At 61.2% G+C, this 16,768-nt stretch overlaps 1 protein-coding gene across 4 annotated transcripts; it reads right to left on the bottom strand.

Annotated features, from left to right (window-relative positions):
- Window positions 1-2,650: 2,650 nt before the first annotated feature.
- Window positions 2,651-15,833, bottom strand: ITIH3 (inter-alpha-trypsin inhibitor heavy chain 3). Of its 4 annotated transcripts, none has more exons than XM_073230699.1 (22): window positions 15,680-15,831; window positions 15,029-15,049; window positions 13,737-13,903; window positions 13,554-13,658; window positions 13,129-13,291; window positions 12,256-12,369; window positions 11,309-11,434; window positions 10,968-11,084; window positions 10,628-10,796; window positions 9,995-10,120; window positions 9,530-9,711; window positions 8,176-8,361; window positions 7,897-8,036; window positions 7,107-7,261; window positions 6,474-6,488; window positions 5,406-5,429; window positions 5,143-5,178; window positions 4,901-5,014; window positions 4,269-4,473; window positions 3,488-3,660; window positions 3,217-3,328; window positions 2,651-2,896 (listed from the first exon to the last, which is right to left on the bottom strand). In XM_073230699.1, exons 1-22 carry the CDS (start codon window positions 15,770-15,772, stop codon window positions 2,767-2,769), a joined length of 2,673 nt encoding a protein of 890 aa, XP_073086800.1. In that variant the 5' UTR covers window positions 15,773-15,831; the 3' UTR covers window positions 2,651-2,766. The 4 variants fall into 4 exon arrangements, with proteins under 4 accessions (XP_073086800.1, XP_073086801.1, XP_073086802.1 ...); XM_073230701.1 differs by having other exon boundaries at window positions 2,760-2,896; window positions 3,488-3,578; window positions 15,680-15,832; XM_073230700.1 differs by lacking the exon at window positions 6,474-6,488 and having other exon boundaries at window positions 15,680-15,832.
- Window positions 15,834-16,768: the final 935 nt, after the last annotated feature.

The following is a 16,768-nucleotide window of genomic DNA, read 5'->3' as shown; positions in this document are numbered from 1 at the left end:
ATAAAAGGCATAAGGAATAAAACCTGAACCATGAGAACAAGAATAAGAGAAAAGAGCCGAGAAGGCGCTGCATTCAGTCTGAGCCACCAGGGTAAGGAAGCTGCACGGCCCAGTGCTTTGCTTCCGAGCCTCCTGGCGGCCAGGGTGAAGCAGAAGCAAACCAGATCACCTGGGAAAACATTGTTTTCCCAACTCGAGCTCTATAGGGTGTTGGCTGAATGGGCCTTCTCGAAGGGTCAGAGAAGAGGCTGGTGGGAAGGTGTCAGCAGCAGGTTTGCAAGCACACAGGAACTGCTGGCTGGCTGGCTCGCCTGCTGAGGGTGGCTCAGAGCGGCTCAGACCTGAGCTTTGCAGGACAAGAGGGCAGTCCCGGGGGGTCTCCATCGCCCTTACTGTGGGGTCAGCTGAGATATACCGGGTGAGACGGGGCCCACTCCACACTCGCCCCTCCGCACACCAACCCTGGGCAGGGCTGTGGGATTTGCACAGTAGCCGAGGGGTCCTGGGTGACTGTCCCGGCCAGCGGCTGCAGGGCAGGTGTTCTCTCCGAACACCTGGAGGCGGGCTATGCCCTTCGCTGCTTTGTTCACCCAGTACTGCCCAGCACCTGCTTGTGTGAGGCACTGGGCTGAAGGCTGCAGGTACATTGGGCCCCAGGACAGACACTGCCTGTTGTGACGGCCACCACCCAGAGAATGACCAAGTGCCACAGGGAGCCAAAGGAGACATCCCCCTGGGGACTATCTGGGAAGGCTTCCTGGAAGTGGCATGCTTGGGGTTCAGTTCTGAAGAATAAGGAAAAGTTTCCAATGGAAAAGGAGGACGACACCAGGTCTGCAGCCAGGACGCTGAACCCAGTTGAGGGAAGGTGAAGGAAAGCACTGTGGTGCCAGCGCCATCCGTGTGCCCCTGGCCACAGCGCACAGCTTCTCTCCGGAAAGCCGGGAGCCTCCAGAGGCCACAAGCAGGGGCGTGTGGGCCTGGGAGAGGAGAGAGCCCACCTGGCTTTGCCCTTTGGCTGGGGACCTCTTCCCGCCCCTCTCCCCACCCACTGGGCCTGGCTGGGAGCTGGAAAGCAGGCGCCTGGGGAGCGTGGGGGGCCAGAGGGGGAACCCAAATGGTGCTGCCTCGGCACACCCCCACCTGGGCGGAGCTTTGGCCCCATTCCACAGATGTGAAACCCGCCCCCCAGTGTGGCTGGTTTGAAGCTGCGCTGCAGCCTGGAACCAAGTTGCGGGCAGGGTCTGCCCACCTTAGGGTCCCTTCCCAGGCCTGGCCCTTTTTGTCAGCCCCACCGAGCCTCTGCCACAGCCACTCAAGCCGTGTCTCACGGGGCCCTCCCTGGAGCACGAACGGCCACCGGTCCGTAGGGGCCTCTGCTAGCCGCCTGGGCCGCCTCTAATGAACGTTTCTCCTGGACTTCTCTCCCCAGAGCCCTCTCCGGGCCCCCTGTGAGGCCCGGGAGGTATGGTTCTGGCTTGGGTAGGGGCCCCAGAGTGAGAAGCAGGGGCACTTCCTTAGAACCCATGCCAAGTCTACCCCAGCCCCACCGGCACTCACGACCCTCTGGCCTTCCTGTGGCCCCTGCTCTGCCATCAGGCAAGGCGCCCACTGCTTCCTTCAACAGGGTGGCTGCCCTCTGCCCAGCTTGTCCTAGCCCCTCAGGCAGAGGGAGGAGCCAGGGCAGGAAGCTTCCCTGGGCAGAACTGGAAGCGGCCTGTGTCTGGACCTGAGCGGCGGGGAGCACCTGAGGTGTGGGGTTGATGAAGCTGGAGAGGCCGCGGGTAGGACTTGGGTCTTTGTCCCAAGAGCAACAGGTGAGAGTACCTCGTATACGGTTTCAGGCAGGCGGTGACGGCTCTGCCCCGCAGAAGCTTTCTCTGGAGCAGGGGCACCCAGGAAGGGGCAGCTGCAGTTGCTCAGGTGAGAGAGGGCCGACCAGGCTTAGAGTGCTCGGAGCCCCTTCTCAGGGACCCACTGACCTCCCACCCCTCCCAAGACTTATCATCGGGGCGGAGCAGGTGATCATCGTGAGGTGTGCTGGAGGGGCCCAGGGGTTCCCAGGCCAGCTGGAGGCAAACACGGAGCACACATGCAAATAGGAACTGGGTCACGAAGCTGTGTGCCCCGGGATCCTGGCCCAGAATGTTGGGTTTACCTGCTGAATGGATGGATGGATGCCTAGTGCCTCGGTGGGTGGGTGGGTGAACGGATGTGCTGTTGGCTGGAGGGTGAGAGGCTGGGGATGGAGGGCTGAATGGCATGCACAGTTGGCTGCCGGGGACCCTGCTCCGGAGCCGTAGAAGGACCTGAAGGCCTGAAAGCCCCGACTGGAGCCCCTTAGCCAGGACCCCGGACTTTCCTACCATCCTCCTGGAATCCCATGCACTCAGTCCTTGCCAGCTTCTCGGGGCCCCTTTGTTCAGTCAGATCTCCATTGTTTTCTCCCCAAACCGTCATACACTGGATCCCAGAGTGCCACCCCAACCAGCCTGTCCCAGCCACACAGGTGGAGGGCCTAGGAAGTTGTCCTGAACGGCCTGAAGCTGGAACATTCCATACCCTAGCGGCCGGCCCCTCCTTTGCGCTGCCTCTGGCCCCAGCTGCCTGTTCCCTGGCGCAGGGGCACAGAGAGGCACACGGAGGCTCCTGGCAGTCTTGCCCTCAGCCTTTATTGTCCGAGCCCTCCCTCGGTCCCCCTCTGTGTCCCTGTCCACACGCCAGGTGAGCCGAGGCAGCCATCTCAGCAGGAGCTGGCATGTTTGCTCAGAACAGATCGGGGACAATGTAGTCGGTGTGGACACCATCAATCAGCCCCTGCCCATTGTTGTGGACGAACCAGCAGGCAACCTTCGTGCCGGTGCCGACATCCTTCCTGTAGTCTTTCTGGGAGCCCCTGAAGGGACAGAGAGAGGGGCCCTGGTACCCAGGCGGGCAAGACTGCACTCTGGACCCGAGGTTGGCAAGGATGTGAAGGCGTCAATTCTGGGCGTCCTGAGCTCTTTGGTCACGAATGGGGTCGCCTGATTACTCCTCTTAGGGGGCCCAGTTTTCTGTTTCCCTGATTGGGAGGGGCCTTGGGGGGCCAGAACCCCAGAGGAAAATGAGAGTTCCCCTCAGAAGGCGAGGCTGGCAGGCCGATGTGGTGGGCACAGAGGGCTCTTTTCTCCTGTCTCAGTACCGGGCAGGGTCAGGAAGTCTGAGGGGTTCCCTCACCTGGTGACTGTCAGCCGGTGGTTCTTCACCACCATTGTGGCATCTGGCTTTGTGGGATCAGAGCCCGGGTGGACATCAGACACTTTAAAGTCAAAGGGGTGGAAGAATTGTCCTGGGAATAAAACATTCACACCATCAGCCCCTGCCATCACCACGGGTAACACGGCCTCGGCCAGGGTTGGTGCGCAGGCTGGCTGGGGTGCTGTGTGCTGGTTCATGGCTCTCCCTCTGCCACGTGTCCTGAACCACCTGAAGCTGGAACATTCCATACCCAGCAGCCCGTGTGTCTGTGCCGACATCTGGCGACTGTCCGCCACGTAGAAGCCCAGAAAGTCCTGGTGGACAGGATGTTTCTTCCACACCTGGTGCAGGACAACCACAAAGGTAACCCCATCGCCAAAGGAGACCACCATGTTCTCCTTCCTGTTGATCCTCACGGATAGCCTAGGAGAGACGCGGTCAGCAAGTGGGGCCCAGCAGCCATCACCCTGGGCAGCTGAACAAGGGCGTCCTGGCAGCGCCTTCCTGTATGTGCGCCTAAGACCACAGACTCTGGAAACTGTTTCGGGGGGATGCTCGTGTGGGTCCACCGTGCCGTCCCCTGCGTGGCTCCTTGCTTCTCTGGGCACAGGGGCGGGGCTGTCCTGGGAGTCTGGGGACGGGATTGAGCCCCAGCTCTGCTGCCGGCTTCCCGTGTTACCTCCTCCGAGCCTCAGTGGGAATAACTCCTGCCCTGCCCGCCCTGCACTGGGCGATTTGAAGACATGGGAGAGGCCAAGGAGCTGAGAGCTAACAAGTTCATCCAGGGAAAATTTAAGTGGGGATGATGGCCGTTGTCAGGTCGCCAGCTCATCTAATGCCTGTGTCCACACTTCACTTCCTGGAGGCCGGTCCTGGGGCTGTCCAGCCACCAGCTCAGGAGGGCAGGGCCTGAACCCCCCGAACCACCAGTCTCTCCTGTGAGCCCTGTGAATCTTCCATCCTGGGTTTGTCCAAATCCCTCAGACCCGCCGACCGGAGCGCCCCCCAGGGACCCAGGAGTGTGGTGTTACCCTTCCTGTGTGATGGTGACTGTGTCCAGCCAGCTGAAGGTGCTCTGTGCAGCCCCATTCCACAGGGCGACCTTCTCCGGGGTCACCTCGATCCGGAGGTCCATGGGGGCCCTGGCAATGCCCACTTTGCCAAAGTATGTCTTTGTGGCCTTGGAATCAGGGCTGTCTCTCTTCTCACCGATGATCTGCCCGTTGACCGTGAGGCCTGCCAGAGGGATGGGTTCGGAGAGACCAGCGAGGCTTCTGAGTCCAGGCTGGCCTTCAGGGACACAGCTCCCCTTCAGCAGGACTCGATGAGGGGCCGCAGGGCAGAGGCCCATGGAGAGACCAGGACTCCAGAGCCACCCCCGTCTGTCCTCGACACGCTTGGGTCAGCCACGTGGACCTGTCCCCTCCTGGGTCAGGCAGTGCTGTTCCAAGAAAAGTTGTTCTCTGCACACAGGTCAGCCTTAATCTGACTATCTCCACACCACAGCCCTGGGGAGGCTGGGTGAGCATGTGTCTCTGAACAGCCCCCTCCAGGATGTAATCTGCATTGAGAGGTGGATGCCCATGGGCAGAATGAGGACTTGCCCTTGTGCCTACTGGGGCTCCAGGCCTCGCCAGGAAAAGCCCCAACCCCCAGGCCTCACCTGTGACAGGGTCCTGAATGAGGCGCAGCACCGTGCCCGGGGCTTCATCGATGTTGAAGCAGATGGCATCGCCCTTCTCTGGGACTTGGATGATGAAGTGGGGGTCCCCGTCCACTGAGGGCACATCAGGTGGGGGCTGACTCTGGGGGCCTCTTACCATCCAGGGGCCTTCCCCCAAACCCTGGCCCCCGTGGGGCAGACTCCCAGACAGGCAGGAGGCACTGGGGCCCGGGCCTACTCACCGTAGTAGTAGGGGGTCTGAGGAGGCTGGTAGCTGGCTGTGGGTGCAGAGAGGCCTCAGCTCGGCGGGCGGGCCTGGAGGGGCACCAGGGCTCCCCCCAGAGTTTGGCCCATGCCCCTCCCATTTCTGCTTCCCACCCCATTTCCTCAGGACCCCAACCAGCTGTTTGTCTCAAGAGCCAGTTCAGGAAAGACTCCAGAGCTGACTGGGGCCAGGCCTTGCTGCAGGTGGGGTGAGGGGCGGCAGCGGCCGGCAGGTACTCACTCAGGTAAACTGAGGAGGGAGTCACTGAAATAAAGCAAAGGGCAGCCGTGAGCTGTGTGTCCTGGGCTCACTCAGTCCCCCATGCACACCCCAATCCCAGCCTTCTACCTGTCTAAGGGCTCCAAGCCCCCAGTGGGGCCCCAACACTGACAGATCCAGGGTGGAGACATGACCCTAAGTTCAGGCTTGGGAATTGGAGGTATACCCAAGGAGCCCCTTTCTAGGACTGTTGGAAAGATGGGTGTGATTTTAATGCCAGGGGCATGGCATTTTGGCATGGCTAAAATGCAAGCCATTAGATCACAGACCATCATGAGTAATGCTCACAGCAGATACTGTCCCCGACCCAGGAACTCAGACCCCCACGTTGGGGTTGGGTGAGGCTCACAGCTATCTGCCATCCTTGGGAGTAACACACCCACCCGCGCACACACACGCACATACACCAGGAACTGTACATTCGGCAGGGCTCTTCTGAGGGAAAGCGATGGCCCAGCCCAAATGTGCTGCTTGCACTGGGACCGTCTGCCCGTGTTGCTAGAGACGGGCAGGCTGTTGGGTTAGGGAAGCCCTGCCAGGGGCAGTGGCCTTGTAGGGGGTGAGGTGCCAATTTTATGTTGAGAGAGGCTCAGAATGCCATGAATCCCAGCCCAGTGCTGAAACCAGACTGCCTGGGCCAAAGTCCCAGCTTGGCCACCTGCTGACAGAGTCCTTGTGCAAATAGGCAAGCTCTATGTGACTCGGTTTCCTCGCTGTAAAAACCCTTAAAGGCTTGCTGTGGGATTAATGGAGTGTCAGTGCCCCGTGCAGGAAATGGCTTGCTTTTTTTTCAGGTCACTGAATGAACGCTCTCAGACTGATCGCCCCTCCTTGGTCAGGAGAAGCCACCCCAGTCAACCAATGAGGACCCGGTAAGGCCCAGAGAAGGCAGAGCCCCACGCGGGGTTGCTCATACATTGGCCGCAGAGCTGGGACTTGAGCCCGGGGTCCTGAGGGCCCTCTGTGGGCTGGGCATGCCCAGTGTCCTGTCTCCCCGGGGACGGCTCCCAGCTGCTGGCTGAAGCTTACCTGCGTCCACAGGCCCTGTGAGGGAGGGAGAGGGGACCTGTGTCAAGCCACAGACACCCACTGTCAGGGCCAGCATGACCACCTTGCTGCCTGTTCGGCAGCCAGGCAGCCAGCTGTGCCCCCGCTGTGTGTCCCCCGGAACCAGGAGGTCCTGGACCTGGCCTCCTATGCCTCCCCACACCCACACCGGCTTCAGGGGCACCAGGCCCCGCTCTTGGGATCTGGTGGAGAAGACCTGGTGCCAGCCTCCAGCTCTCCAGGCCATTTCCTCTGACACTCCCCGGGCGCAAGCGCCAGGCCTAATGTTCAGGCTGAAAGGGCTGCTGCTTCTCTAACTGAGCCCTTCCATGCTGCAGCCCACACCCCTTTCCTTGAAACGACCCTGGGCAGGGAGCCCATTTACTCATCCCCTTAGAGACTCAGAGGCTCCCATTCACCCCTATGCCCCACTGTCCACACTGATGTCTTCCCCCCTGCACAGCGCCCTTCCCAGCCCTTGGCCAGTTTTCCTTTGATGCCCCCTGGGCCTGTCCCTCCAGCACATCTGGCCTCCCCAGCCTGGCGCTTTCCTCTTCTAGGCGCCCCAGGCCCCAAAGGAAGGCCTCCGAGCTCCAGCCTGCACTCTCTGCCCACCTTCCCCGGGCTTGTCAGCGATGGCCGTCTGGTCCTCACTGTCCTCGGGCTTGGTGACCACCATGGAGGTCAGTGGGGTCACAAAGTGGTACTTGAGGGACAGGTCCAGGGCCTGGGCCGTGAGGTTCTCCTTCTCCTCGCCATGGGCTTTCTTGCTGTGGGGAGGCGCAGAGCGGGACGCTCAGCCCCGAGAATGCTGCCTGCCTGCCCCTGCTCTGACTCTCAGAGGCAGCCGGGGTCCCTCACCCCAGGGGGAGCCCACTAGCATTCAGAAAAGACTGGTTCACCAGCCCCCCCGGAACAGGTGGACAGGCCGTGTTTCCTCTCTGGGCCTATAACACACAAGGGACCTGAAATGGCCACTACAGCAATCACCCTTGATAGTGTCCATATATTGAGCACACGCCAGACCCTGTGCCAGCAGCTGCCAGGCTTTTCCCCCAGAAGAAGGCTCAGCTGTGCTCAGCCTCACCATCACGGCGCATGCAGGGTGTGGGGTGCAGGGCGCTGAGGCCCGCCCCTGCCCTCAAGTTGCTCCCAGGCTGCTGGCTCAGCCCTGAAGCGGGGCTGGCCTCGGCCCCTGGGAAAGCATTCCGGGGGGCTGAGCCACGAGGAAGGCAGGCACCCAGGGTGCATGTGGGGAGCTCCCGGGTATGGCTGAGGCCTCCCACTCTGGGGCCCCCCAGAGCACAGCCAGCACAGGGATAGGCACAGAGAGCTGCTGGGGCCAGGCATGGTGCCGGGCATGGGGCGGTGCGTGGGGCCTGCCGCGAGGGATGGGCCAGGTCACCGTTTCTCCAGCAGCTGCTCAATGGTGAGGTAGGCCCAGAGCCGCTCAATGTAGTTCCCAAAAATGTAGTCCTGCTCCCGCCGAGCCTTCTCCATCTCGCTCATGTCCACCTCCTCTGTGAAGGTCAGGTCATTGATGGCCTGTGGTGCAGGGGGGAGGAGGCGAGAGGCCGGAGGGTCCAGTTCTGGGCTACCGCTGCTGGCCCATCGGCTGGGGGACGGAGCCCCAACGGTGCCCAGCCCCTATCCCTGCGCACACCCAGGCCCCAGCCCAGCTCACCCCGTGGCCCTTCACATCCGCCTTAAAGCTGTTCACGTCCTGGTCCACCAGGCGCCCAGCCACCACGATCTCAGAGCCATCATAGAGGTGCTGGTACGCGTTCTGGGTGAGGTCCAGGATGTCGTTCTTGGGGTACTCCACCTCCACGCCCGTCAGGAGCGGGTTGGCTACCTCCTCGTAGAAACCCTGGAGGCCAGGTCGGAGAGCTGGTCACCTGAGGCCCCCAGCGCAGGCACGGAGAGGACGGGTGGGCGGGCTCCCGCTGACACCACTGCGTGTCACTGAGTCCCCGGGCTTTGCCAGCGCTGGCTCCTCATCTCCACCTCTGTGGCCCAGACTGTGCCCTCTGGGTGGTGGGACCCTCCCTGTCCACCCCAAGGAGAGACTCGAGGAGAAGAAAGGTAGGGGCAGACTTCTTGGCACAGGGAAAGTTACTCCAGAAATGTTTGTTGGGGTGAAATACGGAGAAGAAAAGGGCAGGAGGAGATACGGAGTGGGGCACGGGGACCAAGGGCAGGCAGAGTAAAGGCTTGGGGTGTCCACAGTCACCTGCCCTGGGGAGGAACGGGGTTGCCAGGCTCGACAAATGTGAATTCAGGACATGCGGTCAGACTGGAACATCAGGTAAACGAATCGATTTCTAATATAAGCATGTTTGCTTTAGGGTGAATCGTGTACCCCCAAAGTACACATTAAATTCCTGACCCCAGAACCTCAAGACATGACCTTGTTTAGAGACAGGGTCTTTACGGAGGTAATCATGTGAAAAGGGGGTCTTTAGCAGAGGCCCCCCATCTGGTAGGACTGGTGTCCTTATGGAAGGAGCAAATTTGGACGCAGAGATAGACACGCACAGAGGGAGACCCTGTGAAGAGACGAGGGAGAAGATGGCCCCCTACATGCCCCAGCGAGGAGCCTGGAGCAGAGCCTTCCCTCGCGGCCCTCCCAGGGCAGCGGTGCCTTGATGGTGGGCTTCCAGCCTCCACCGCTGGGAAGCAGTCAGTTTCTGTGGTTTTAGCCTCTCAGCCTGTGGTACTCTGTTACAGCAGCCCCAGCAAACTGGTACAGTGTCCTGAGCAATATTTGGGACATGCTTACAGTACAAAAATTATTCATTGTTTATCAGAAATTCATATTCAACCCAATGTCCTCTGCTGGACCTCGCTCTCCTACAGAGGAGGTGAGTCTGCTCTGCGGAGTCCAAGGACAAAATGAGAACCACTACTGATCGGTGAGAAGTAGACCTCAGCGTGAGACGCTGTGGTCCTGACAACTGAAACTGTCACACAGTGTAACAGCCACCTGGGGAAGTCATGAGTTCCTTATGCCTGGAGGTGTGCAAGAACAGGCCTACCTGCAGCTGTAAATGGGCATCAGAATCCTCGTAAATGCGCCGGGCAAGCCCGTGGTTCTCCAGGGCCATGCTCTCCAGGAAGTTGTAATTCAGATTGTTGCCAAAGCCCAGGTTATACAAGGGGAATTTGCCCCCAATGGCGTTTCGCACGTTCTCTTGGATTTTCTCCGGTCTGCTCTCCCCTGCAGGGGAAGGGGGTGCTCACGCTGCAGCCCCGCCCTGGCGGCTCTCTGGACCAGCCCCGTCTGAAGCTAGCTGACCTCTGCATGTGCAGAGCTGCCAGGGTCACGGCCACGGCCCTTGTCAGGTCAGAGTTGGGGGGGCCCAGCAAGAGGAGGCGGGGCCTTGCCCTTGAGGGACTCTGAGACTCAGGGGGCCCCTGGGAAGAGCTACCCAAGGCCTTGCAGGGAGCTGGCCACAGAGCAAAGCAGGGCTGCGGTTCAGAGCCATACCAGCCTGCCTCACCAACGTTGGCGTCCCCGTCCGTCAGCATGATGACGATGGAGGTGCTCCTCTCTGGGACTCTGCGCTCCTCCCGGGCCTTGTTCAGCATGCTGATGCCCCTCAGCAGCCCGTCGTTGATGTTGGTCACTGGCACACAGACAGACAGACAGCACCGTGGGGGTGCTCGGTGTGCCAGACGGGGGAGGCGGGGGCAGCCGGCCAAGTCCGCCTGCACACGGTGGGGCTCAGGCAGCGTCGGCCGGACGAGTCAGCGAGTGACGAACCAACGACTTACTCGTGCAAATGGGGCAAAAGGACTGTCGTGCTGGGGGTCCCAGGAGGGTGGAAGCACATGCGCATGGCGAAAGCGATTTGGACAAGGTCACGCGGACCCCCAGCCCCCTCACTGGGAAGAGAGGGAAGCAGGAGCCCAAAGATAAGGGTTCTCTGGGGCCTTGTTCTCTGGGACCTGGGGAGCACTGAGATCGTGGTTTGGTAACAGAAAGAATGGGTTTCCCTAGACCGCAGAGAAGATACCCCCCTATCAGCCTGGATCCCCAGCTCCCACCTCTGCCCAGTAGGGTCTGCAGGGCCCTGGCCAGCAGGGTCCGCACCCCGAGCCGGGGGGAACCCGCTGCAGCCCTTTGCTCTCACTTCCTTGGTCTTTGATACTCTTCACAAACGCCCTGGCTTCCTGGATGTTCTCCGGAGTGGCTCGGACTAAGCTGTCCTTCCACGTGGTGACGTGGCCACTGAACAGGATGAAATTCAGGTAGTCCTCCTCGCTCATGTCCTCCAGGATTCTGAGCAGGGCGTCCTTTGTCTGGGAGAGAGAAAGGCAAGGAGCTGGGAGAGGGGTGGCGGGGCGGTGCCATCCGCACAGCGGCGGGTGCTTTGTGCCTTTCTCATTCTCTTGTGCTGGAAATCCCGGCTCTGTCCATTTAAAATGCTGCTCCCTCCCACCCATCACCCCCACTTGCGCCGTGGGGATTACCTGCTCCATTTTCCGACCGTACATGGAGCCGCTGACATCAATCACGAAGACCACATTCTTAGGCACCACTGGAAGGCCTTGGGGTGCAAAGAAGTGCACAAAGTAGCCGTTGACTATCTGGAAAGCGGAGAGAGAGGTTGGAGGCCAGTGTCCCTTTAGCAACCTCACATTGGCTACTCTTGTGAGTGGAAGACATTGACCAGCCTCAGGGGGGCAGTGCCACGCAGAGGCTCTGGACTGCCTGCGGTCCCCACGCCCCGCGGGACACTCGGCCGCACCGGCCTGCTCCATCATGAAGGGGATCGCCTGGCCCGGCGGAGTCGGAGCCCACCGGCAGCTACCTGCACGTTGGCTGGAGACTCCCTGTTCACGTCGTAGGTGATGGTGAAGTCGCCGTTGAGGAGGGAGTCTGTACAGGTAGGGCAGGACCGCTGCTGGTCCAAGCTGGGCTTGAAGGACACGTGGCCCTGAGGGAGGGTGGTGGAGGGCCTTACTCAGCCTGGCCGGGCCTGCCCACTGCAGACCTCAGCCCTCCTTAGGGGCAGGGCCTGGTCTGACCCAGCTTTCACCTCTCCCCGCTCCACTGGCCCCCCAGGTCCCTTAGCTCAGCCCACCTTGGAGCTCAGCACGGAGAAGCCACTTAGGGGAGGTTTGCACTAGGAAAGGGAGCTTCACGTTGGATGGTACCGCACAGGGTGGTGCCGGGAAGAGGGAGTGGGGCGAGGCCTCGGGTCAGGGGGCTGCCCTATAGAGGCCAGCAGCCCCGAGTCTGTGCTCCTCAGGCCCCGACGGAAGTCCTGAGTGACTGAGGTTTGCTGTTCATGTGAACATCTGTTCATTCCCTACACGACCAGCAGGCCCCGGAATACCAGAGACCTCAGGGAGAGGGCCAACCACCAGCACCAGGACCACAGTTCCCTCTTGTCCGTACCCCCTCGTGTGGAGTCAGTGCATCTACATGACTCCCTCTGGCCTCAGTGTCCTTTTTGTGAAACAGGTACAGTGACCTGCCTGGCTCACTTCCCAAGGCAGAATAGGACTGAGCTTTATGCATGGTCCCCACCCCGCCAGTGCCTCTGGGACCCCAGCTCTCTGGCAGGCCCTTGTCAGCAAGCAGCCCTCTGCGTCTAGCATCCTCACACCTGGCCAGGGAGAAAGGTGGTCATGGCAGAGGTCCCTCCCCATCACATGCACACGCACATACACCAGCCAAGCCCCAGGCCTCACCCTCGGCCTGCTGGGGCTGCCGTTCCTGTCCCCGCCCCCGGCCCAGAAGTATCGACGCCACCTTTTTTCCTGAGAAGGACTTGGTGAGGGCGCTTCCCAGGAGGTCATTGGTGATGAATGAGGCCTCTGCGTCCAGGGAGCTGATGCCCTGGGGTTCGAAGATGTCTGCCTCGATCTGAAACAGTCGAGGTAAGGAGGTGTCACTCAGTGACAACACACAGGCGAACCCCCAGGGTAAGGCCCGGGGGAATGTGGCAGGTCAGGGTGGTGTGGGCACAGCCTCCGGGACAACTGGCACCCAGCCTGGTGTCCCCCACCAAGAACATGGCCACAAGAGAGGGGACTCTGACCCCAAGGCTCTCTCAGCCACCTGCCATGTGGCCCCCCAGATTCTGCCACGAAAGCATTTGCTTTGGTCCAGCTCTGATGGAGATACAATGCCCAGTTATAAGTATTACGGAGACACTATGTGGGGTGCCCCCGAGGGCCCAGCACCCACCCTACATCTGCCAGGTCCAGCCCAGCCTCTTCCCCAGGGCCCTGTTGCTGTGGCCAGAACCTCGAGGCTCCTGAGCCAAGTGCTGGGTGGACATTTCCCTTCCAGAGAAACACCCCAGCAGTTCTTTCTCAGTCCCAAAGAATGGCCATAAGGCTTTTGGCCCCAAGGAGTCCCGTGTACCAGTTGTGGGAAACCTCCTTCCCCAGAGGCCCACCTCTCTGCAGAGCGCCCCGCCCCGTGGTGGTGGGAAGAGGGGACAGCCCCTGGGGAAGGCCTCAGAGCCTACCAGCTCCGTGTCTTCCACCAGCCTGGGGGCCCAGCACCTCCCGCCCCCTCAGTCTGTTCCGCACCGCCGGACACCCAGCTGAGGTCTGGGCTCTGCCCGGCCCTTGCTGCACCCCGTGGTCTCCTTGAGGCTGCAGGAGGGTCAATTACCTCAAAGTGCTTGACCAGTTGCTTGGGCTGGACCTTGAGGAACATCTCGTACTTGCCCTTGTGCCTCTTGAGCAGCTCCTCGTAGGTCAGCTCAAAGGTGACCTTGCTGCCCGCAGCCACGTTGACTGACACCGTGAATTTTTCCAGCTTCCTCCCGGAGGCCCTGAATGGGGGAGCAAGACAGTGCCTGCCTCACAGACTGCATGAGCCCACCCTTCCTGGGCCTCAGATTTCCATCCCCACCCTGAACCTGGGATGCCTCCACTGCCACGTGGAATAATGTTGCAGTAATAAACGTGTATAGCACATTTTGCTATAATAGTAATAATAGCAATACTGATGGCAGCTGCTGCTGCTTCTGTTTGCATCTCTGAGGGTCCCTGCAGCCCCGATGTCCTCCCCACAGCCTGGGGGTCCATGCTTACTTGACCAAGCCAGCTGTCTTGCCCTGGGACACAGCCTTCTCATACTGCTTCTTGGCGACCTCCTTCTCCTTGACGTTCCCAGGGTAGGTGACGCCGTCAATGGTCCTGCAGGGGAAGAGCCAGAGGTTTGTGCTGGCCAGGCTCCGTCCCAAGCCCAGAGCCAGCAGCCATGGGGACACTCACAAGGTGAAGTTGGTGATGAAGGCTGTCTTGGGCAGCTCCACATCAAAAGACACCTCCTTGGAGGTGTCTGCACGATTGACAGCCCTCGTGGTGACAATATTGTGAGCAAAGCGGGAGGTCACCTTGCAACTGATCTTGGTACTGTAGACCTCAATGCCTTTGACCACCTGTGGTAGAAGGGCAGGGGTCACAGTAGTGACCAGCCGGCCTAGGAAACCAGGCCTTCCACCCGGCTGTTGTCCTTCCCAGCATGCTCTGCAGACTCCAGAGCCCCTGCCTGGTGAGCAGCCCTCCATCCTCCCTCACCCATGTTGGAAGCCTGGGTGGCCTCCTCCGAGGCGACTTCGTTCTGGCATGCTCAGGCCTTTCCAAGCCTCTCTCCCCCTTTCAGAGGGCCTGGCCTGATCCGGTCTTCACCTCTCCCCGTTCCCTGGGCCCCCAGGTTCCTTCACTCAGCCCACCTTAGAGCTCGGCACCCAGAAGCCACTTAGGAAGGGGAGCTTTGCACCAGGAAAAGGAGCTTCATATTTCAGTGTGTTGGTGCCCAGAGGAAAGGGAGGCGGGGAGAGCAGGCCGGGGGCCCCGCTCTGCCTCCGTAACCCCATAGCCTGTTTACAGGCAGCTGTAGCCAGTGAGATCTTGTAAAAAGCGCAGATCTGATGCTGCCCCTCCCCCATAACGCCCCCCACCGCATACCCTGTGCCCCCATCACCCTGAAGGCGGCCGTCCCTATGGCTCTGATGCCCTCCACACAGCTACTGCTACCTCTGCTCATCTGGGCTCTGGCCACACCAGGTCTCTGCAGTAGGGGCGTCTGGCCCGGCTCTTTCCGCTCCTTCACAACTTTGCTTGGGCAGAAATCCCATGCTTTGTGCCCCGGCCCAATTCCCTGGGCCTTGGGGAGTGTGTGTGGGGGGCTTCATGTCCCCATTCCCCTTTCCAGTGGGGGTGGTGGACAGAGGGAAGGCCCCAGGAGACAGCCCAGTGAAACCAGAACATTGAGAGGCTTCTGAGGGTGTGACAGGACCCCTCTACGCCGCACCCCAGCGCTGGGCGCAGGGCCTGGTGCCGGCAAGGCTTGGTAAGTGTTTGTGGAAGGAAAGCCTGGCCGGAGTGGTCTGCGGTGCTCTTCCCCGGCCTCTTGAGCCACGTGGGCGTCTGCCAGGGCAGGGGGCTGTGAACTGCTTGCCAGCTCTGAGGGACCTGCTGCTATGGCCCACCCCTTCAGCTGTTGGGCACCCAGCTCCATCCTGCCTGCCCCTCCCTGCCCCGTCCCTGGTGAAAGTTCTCACCCCTTCCGAGAGGCTCCGTTTCTGCAAAAACAAAGACAAACACAGGGGTCAGGCTGAGGCCAAGGCCACCACTGTCGGGGAGCAGGCTCTGGGCTGAGGCCAGGGCTCAGCAGTGACTCCACACACACACCTTGATGGGCTTCAGGCATAGGACCCACCCATAGTCACATGTCAGAGTAGGAGGGACTCGGGATACATGGGGAAACTGAGGCCAGAGGGGCCAGGTCTCCAGGCAGCGGGGGGAGCAGGGCAGGCATCAGCAGCTGGCGCTCTCTCCCTGCCCCCCACCCTCCAATTCACTGCCTTTTCCTGGGCCCCCGGCCCCTGAGCCCCCTCCCAGCACTCCCCACCAGGGTGCCCCAGGGCTTGACCTTCTTAGAGGCTCTGCCCTTGCTCAGACGCGGACCTTCACAGCCTCTCAGTGGGTGCGCAGTTTGTGGTGCGTCCCCCAAACGGCAGGTGGGGAAACCGGGGCCCAGGGAGATCTGAGAGCTTGCCTGGTCCCGGAGCCTGCTTCTCCCAGCACCTGGCCCTTCCGCTGCAGCTCCGGGCCCAGCCCTCTGCCTCCTCCTCACCCCGCGGAGAGGACTGCGCACCCTCGGGCCTCTGCCCGTGTGACAGGCCCAGATGGGGAAGAGGGAGCGGACTTACCCCAAGTGACCGGGAGGGGCTTTTTTGGAAGCCAGAAGCCACCAAGCCAGAGGACAGGACCAAAAGGAGGCAGGGCCACTGAGCAGATGCCATTGCGAGCACACAGCCCTGGCCCGCACGCCGTATATGAGTGAGCCCAGTGTTTTCCAAGTCCGGTCACTGACCTGCAGTGCGGGGGTGGGTGGAGCAGCTGGCCTTGGGTCTCCCTGAGCCAGGGGCCCCTCTGGGTATTGTCAACAGTGTTGGGACTTCACCCCTGGTGGCTGGGGAACACAGAGGGAAAAGCGGGAGCTGTGTGTCGGCAGATGGACCCCAGGACTCCCCAGGCAGGGGCGATGGTGACGGCGCGGAGTCATGTTTAAAGCAAACGGCGTCTCAGATTGCGGCCTCTCCCGCACACCACTGGCATGGTCTGGATCACTGCCCCCCTTGTCAAGGAAGTGGGGGCACAGAAGCAGACCCCTCCCCTAAGGCTCAGACAGCCATGGCTCACAGCCCTTCCCTGGCTCCCGTGGCCTCAGGGCAAGGACAGCCCCCAGTCCTGTGGCCCAGCGCTCTGCGGCCTGCCTCCAGCTCTCTTTCCTGAACCCCCCTCCCACTGGCACGCCCTCCCATCTCTGCGCACCACTTCTCATCGCTGCCAGTCCCCGTGTCCATCCCCAGAAGTCTCCCTCTTCGCCCCCTAGCTGATCGCAGTCAGCCCCGCCCTGGCCCGAGCTCCCTGAGGGCTGCTCCGTCACCGTCTGCTGAGGTCTGCATGCCTGGGCCTGAGCAACCCGCCCTAAGCTCCGAGCTCCTGGAGGGCCAGGCCGTCTATCCATCCAGGCCCGTGTGGCCTCAGGGCCTGGCCAGGGACTCTGTTGTCCTGAGTCTCTTGGAAAGTCATTCCCCCAAAAGTCTCCAGTGAGGCTAGGGCTCTGGCCTCCAGGATAATGGGAACTTCAGAGGCAGGGTCTGTTCCCCTCCTAGTGGGGGCCAGGGCTCCCTACCCCAGGGCCCTGCCAGCCCCCAGACCTTCCGGAGTGGCTGCAGTGTGCCTGCCTCTCCCATGCTCTTCTGGGCATGGGGACCCAGTGACCTCTCCATTTG

Source organism: Manis javanica, chromosome 3 (genome assembly GCF_040802235.1).
Source record: "Manis javanica isolate MJ-LG chromosome 3, MJ_LKY, whole genome shotgun sequence".
In the NCBI taxonomy this organism is placed as follows: domain Eukaryota; kingdom Metazoa; phylum Chordata; class Mammalia; order Pholidota; family Manidae; genus Manis; species Manis javanica.
The sequence above is the reverse complement of the archived record's forward strand: the minus strand, read 5'-3'. Positions and strand labels throughout refer to the sequence as shown.